A 6,000-nucleotide genomic window follows, 5' to 3' on the forward strand; every position below is an offset into this window, starting at 1 on the left:
ACCGCCAGCTTGGGGAGACAGGCCCCCAGCCCCACCCCTTCTGCCCCAGGGGTCTCCTACCCCTTCTGCCCTCCCTCCCCTGCTGAGCCCAGAGACCCCCCACCACAGCCGCCGATGCCCAAGCCCCCTGGAGCGCCAGCTAGGCAGCGTGGCCCCAGCCAGGCAGCGTGGCCCCAGCCTAGACTACAGGGGAAGAGCAGAAAGCAGGAGGGAGCCTAGGGGTGGAGCGTGGGCGGGGTCACGCCTGGCGGTTTAGAGAGGCTTAGCCTCCCCTAGCCTGTGATACCTGCCACCTGTGAAAGGGAAGATGAATAAAAGAGCCCTGGCCAATCAGAGCAATTTGATTGTTTTAGAGGCGCTAGAGCAGAAGGGTAGCCTCATGGTCAAGGACTCAAGAGACTCGGTTCCATTGCCTGTCCGCTACAGACTGTGTGACATTGGGCAAGTCACTTAAGGCTGGTCTACACTGAAAACCCGTATCTGCCTAGCTATGGCACTCAGGGGTGTGAAAAATCTGTAGCGCTTCAGTGTAGACACTCCCTACTTTGACAGGAGGGTTTCTCCCATCGGCGTGGGGAATCCACCTTCCCGAGAGGTGATAGCTAGGTGGATGGAAGAATTCTTCTGTCAGCTTGGCGCTGGCTACACTGGGAGTTAGGTCAGCTGAACTATGTGGCTGGGGATGGATTTTTCACACCCCTGAGCGATGTAGCTGGGTCAGCCTAACGTTTTAGTGTACACCAGGCCAAACCACAGGTGTGCACAGCGCTAGGTCGACAGAGGAATTATTCCATCAACCGAGCTATCACCTCTCGGGGGGGGGATCAACTCCCACAACAGGAGAACCCTCCCATTGCCATAGTGAGTGTCTACACTTTAGCTCTACAGCGGTACAGGTGCAGCTGCGCCACTGTAGCGTTTTAAGTGTAGACATAGTCTTAGGGTGTGTCTACACTTACAGAGTTTTTGCGCTGTAAGTTTCACCGGTGATAGGGACCTGGTGAAAGTAAAGCGCTGGTTTGTGTCCTCACTCAATTCCTCAGGCGTCAGAGCGTGTTTTACACTACCAGCACTTCCATCGCCGATGAGAGCAGCGCTCTAGGGCAGCTATCCCACAGTGCAGCTCTCTCGATAGGTCTTGTGGGAAGGGGGGTGGGGGGTGAGCGGAAGGCATTTTGGGTCCTTGCTCAGTTCCCCATGCTGCCCTGCTTCATGTCTCAGGAGCCCCATTACTTCCTTGTTTCTTCCGTGGCATTTTTTAAAAAACCTCCTGCTGTCTGTCTGCTTTCCCAGCCACATCTACAAACAAAGGGAAAGGGAGCTTCAAACTTCCCGGGGCTTATACGGGGAGGAGCGAACGTCCCTACGTCAGAGCAGAGGAGATGCTGGCCAGAGTGGTCGCTTTTGGAACTCTGGAGGCCAAAAGGTGTTTACACTGCTAGAATGTGTCTTCACTTTCACAGCAGCGCAAAAAGAACAGCGGTAAGAGCTGTATGCCTCTTGTGAAGGTGGTTTTCTTTTTGCGGTGAAACTTCTGAGTTTCACCACAAAAAGTCATTAACAAGTGTAGATGCTCCCGTGGTTTTAGTGCAAAAAAAGGGACTTTTTGCGCTTTAAATGGTAAGTGTAGACATAGCCTTAGTCTTTCTCTGCCTTTGTTCCTGTGCCCTCTTCAAATAATAGCACTTCCCTTACAACACCGCTATGTGATAGGATGGACTTAAAGATTCTGAGGTGCTCAGATACCATGATAATGGCAGCCACGTAAGATAAGATAGAGTCCATTAGTGATGAACCTTCCATTTTGAAAGATTTGGGATATTCTGGATGTCTTTGTCTTTCTGCATTTCTGGGATACTAAAGATTCGTTTGTCCCCTTCAACCTGGAAATAGGAAAATAAATTCTTCTTCTCATCGTTTCCGGTGTTGGCTACTTGCCTCGTATTATTTTTGCCTAGAAAAGGTTTGCTCCTTTGAATACCACTGCTGGTTCCAGGCCTTTGTTTCCAATGATTTCTATATAGTACAAACCAATGTTTTTATTCTGACTCTGATCAGACAATACAAAGTGTCTAGACTTTAGCATGAAAAGTGTTTCATTAAATATAATATTGATTAAAATAAAAATTCATCAAGCCCCCACCTAGGCTCCTCTATGTCCCTCCTTAAAGCCTAATTTTGTCATGATGCCAACAGATCGCTATAGTCTGGCTGTGGATAGACAAGTGGCAAGCTGTGACTTCTGAGTTTCTGCTAAATTCTGTTAGCCTTAGTTTTATCTCATCCTCCCAGCTTGTCTGTCTGTTTTGTGTACCTGTTGTGGCCTATCTGCAAGTCGACTTGTGGGCAATCTGTGACATGTTCTCTGTCTGTACAACACCCAGCACAACAGGTCCGAGAGCCGTGACTGGGGTTCCAAGGCGCTCCTGTGCTACAGTTAATAATCTTTACCATTATCACTGGTTTTGATCACGTTACAGCATTTGAGAACCATGGGCTATGCTAGAATGTTCACTGTATCTTCTACCCACAGGCATAGAGCCCATGAGATGCAGTGATGTTCCTACCTGAACAGAGCCGTCTGCAGCCATTTCCCTTCCCGATTCTCCTCGGACAAAGGGCTCGTTTCTCAGCTGTAGCTTGCCAGCCGGTGCGGAATCCAGGTCTCTTCCTGCCTGGGACAAGTTCCCCCACCTGCTGAGCGGGGACTGCCTGCCCCTCGCTCCCCTTGCAGGAAAACACAAACGAAAGTTAAGTGACTGTAGGTGAGAAGCATTTCCGTGCAGCACTGGAACAAACCATCAAACTCTGCCTACATCCGCTTCTTGACTCTGAACTATCTTAATTTGCAGAAAAGGAACAGGAATTTCACAGGCACAAAACGTAAGAGGAGAAGACGGGCTGCTCCAATCCCCTGTGACAGTGGATGTGGCAGCAGCAGCTTTCACCAATACAAAGAGCGAACAGCCCAGCGCCAGGTGCAGCAATGGGAGATCCTGAAGGGAACTGCGGGGCGAGGCCTGAGGGGGTAGCTGGGGCTGGGAAGCACTGGGAGAAGTTCTGGAGGAGGGGAGACATGCTGAGGCCCTGCAGCCAGCAATGCCCAGGCCACAGAGGGGATTGCAGGGGACAGTTTCACCTGTGCGTAGACACCCCTCAAGTGATACCGTGGTGGGCTCCTCCGAATCTGCAAGCAGCAAGAGCCAACAGGCGGGAGCAGGGAGTCGGGCCCAGCCCCAGGGGATAGGAGACACAGCTGCGCAGTGACTGCAGGGTGGGCTCGGTCCCCCCAAGAACACTTTCACCAGCCGCTCATGCCCCAATTAATCAGCTACATATGTTCAAAGTATGATGCAAACATTAACCAATTTATGGCAGCAAGACAATTATCCATCAGGTATTATTATCCCCATTGTAAACAGCTGGGGAAACTGAGGCAGGCAAAGAGTGGCTTGCCCAGGCCACACGGGGAGCTGGTGCATCTCCAAGGCTCCCTGTCTCCTACCCTGTGCTCATCCCTCCCTGCTGTCTCAATAGGGACCTGTTCACTGACCTTGGGGAAGGTATGTCCCGTCCTCAGGGGATCCGGGCTGGCCTCGCACGCTTGTCTTTTCAGCAACAGAGCTGCTATTAGGGCCCCATGAGCACCTGGACTGACTGGTCCGTGGGCCTGGCTCCAGTCCAGGGGACTTCCGCCCCTCCCTCCCAACCACCCATCCATCCATCCATCCCCTGACCTCCTGGCTCCGGGGCACCTCCCTCCCTCCCATCCCCTGACCTCCTGGCTCTCTCTGGGTCCAGGAGGGGCACCCCCGCCCCTTAGCCAAGTTCCCCAGACAGGTATCGAACCTGCCGCAGCGGCGGCGGCGCATTCGCGCCGAGAGCAGCCGGCTCCGGGAGCTCGGGACAGAGCCGGGTGCGGCGCGGGGCTGGCGGGCTCTGTGCCTGGCCATTGTGCCCAGGCTGAGCGCGCCGGGAGAGCCCGCCGGGAAGATGCTGCAGCAGCCTCTGGGCCGCTGGACACAGCCACGGCCTGCGAACGAGACGCCCCTGCCGGCCCCCGGGCTCACCTCCCGCTGCCTCCATCCCCCCGAGGGCGGCTCGGAGACACGGTGGACGCGGCACAATTTTGCAAAGCTCAACAAAATGTCTGCTGGGCTGAGCCGGCGGTAACCCTTTGGCTGCCAGCACGGGCTGCAGCGAGCAGACCCAGCTGCAGAGACCTATCGGCACCTTGTGGCGCTTTCGAAAAGTGTTGGGAGCTGTTCAGCCAAGCCACGGCTCTGACATTGGCCAGCAGCACATGGGATCCTTGTTCCTTAAGGCAGGGCTGACCCATGTGCTTAACTTTACACGTGTGAGTGGGCCCCCAATTTGAAGTTGAGCGGCTGTGCCAGGGTTTGCAGGATGAGGGTTTAAAGCAGGAGGCTGGAGAGGTGATGGCTGAGGGTTGTAGTTTCGCTGGGGTGCTCAGTTCACCTGCATGCACTAAAATGACGAATCTAGCTTGTATTTGTTCATTTGGATTTAATCATATAAAAGAGGGTTAGAAACCAGCCCTGGGCCCCCTGACAAGAATTAAATACACATCCCTATCAGATAGCACCCTGCCACACCACAGCATATACCAGGGGTCGGCAACGTTCGGCACGCGGCTCACCAGGGTAAGCACCCTAGCGGGCTGGGTCAGTTTCGCAGCAGGTTCGGCCGATCGCGGCCCCCGCTCGCCACGGTTCACTGTCCTGGGCCAATGGGGTTGGCGGGAAGCGGTGCGGGCCGAGGGATGTGCTGGCTGTGGCTTCCTGCCGCCCCCATTGGCCCGGGACGGTGAACTGTGGCGCGTGGGGGCCGTGATCGACCGAACCTGCCGCGTCAGCAGGTAAATAAACTGGCCCGGCCCGCTAGGGTGCTTACCCTGGCGAGCCGCGTGACGAAGGTTGCCGACCCTTGGCATATACTATCATCCCCGCCAATCAGTGTAGCAGCAAAATCACCCCTCATTTCACTCTGCCCTGACCTCACTCCATCAGCTCCCCTCAGAAATTACATCCCATGCGGAGGCGAAAGGAGGGTGTGATAAACTATGGTCTTGACTTTTGTGCCAGGCTTGTAGTGGTTTAGGGATGGCCAGACTGATCAAGCAATGGGGAGAGGGCAGGACTGTCAAAATTTCATACCGGTAGTTTGTTTTTAAGGTGAGATGAGACCATCATGATCACCTAGTCTGACCTTCTATATAACAAAGGCCAGAGAATTTAACTCTGTGATTTCTGCATCAAAAGGCCATAACGTCTGGTTGTGATTGACGATCTTTCTCAAAATATGTGCTCTATCTCTAAAAAAAGACTTCATGTGATGAGAACCCACACGTCCCTAGATAAATTGTTCCAATGGCGAATTACCTTCCTTGTTAAAAATTTGCAGTTTGAACTTGCTTAGGTTCAACTTCTAGCTACTGGACCCTGTTACGGATTTGTCTGCTAAATTAAAGAACCTTCTGACAGAAATCTTCTCCTTATGTACTACAAGCAGTGCACTGCCATGCCATGTTCAGTTGGTTTCCACCAAGTACTTTTCCAAGTCACTCATTTCTAAGATACAGTTTCTCATCCTGTAAATATGACCTACGTTCTTTGTCCTTAGATGTATGACTTTCCACTGGGGTGTGTTAAATTGCATGTGGTTTGACTGAACCGTAATCCCCTGTTGAATCAGTGTGCCGTGAATGCACAGCTTGTTGTTCTGAGTGAGATTTGCACTTTGTACACTGGGGTAGAGACGTTAAGTGAAGCTTTCAGTGTGGTAGCTGAGAACAGTCAAAGAGAAGGTTACGAGTTTGTTATTTTCTGTTTGCTTCTTTTGGGAAAGGGCAGTAGGAAGAGAAAAAGCAGAAAGATGAGCGAGAGTGACACAGTTGCAAAGTTAGCGCTGTGCAGACTACAGTGGCAGAACAGAGAGACTAGGGACATCCGTTGAGTATGAAAGAACTGGAACTAGAGG

The 6,000-nt window shown here is 52.6% G+C and overlaps 1 protein-coding gene across 1 annotated transcript in view; it reads right to left on the reverse strand.

The window, feature by feature from the left end:
• The window catches only part of LOC128824500 (zinc finger protein 883-like), a 28,349-nt gene extending 24,250 nt beyond the window's left edge, over positions 1 to 4,099 (reverse strand). The window contains exons 1-2 of the mRNA XM_054006056.1: positions 4,071 to 4,099; positions 2,568 to 2,727 (exon numbers count right to left, since the gene is read on the reverse strand). Of these exons, the coding sequence (XP_053862031.1) occupies positions 2,568 to 2,591 (24 nt within the window). The 5' untranslated portion in view covers positions 2,592 to 2,727; positions 4,071 to 4,099. The remainder of the gene's footprint in view (positions 1 to 2,567; positions 2,728 to 4,070) is intronic.
• Between the last annotated feature and the right edge of the window lie 1,901 nt (positions 4,100 to 6,000).

Source organism: Malaclemys terrapin, chromosome 16 (genome assembly GCF_027887155.1).
Source record: "Malaclemys terrapin pileata isolate rMalTer1 chromosome 16, rMalTer1.hap1, whole genome shotgun sequence".
NCBI classification, from domain to species: domain Eukaryota; kingdom Metazoa; phylum Chordata; order Testudines; family Emydidae; genus Malaclemys; species Malaclemys terrapin.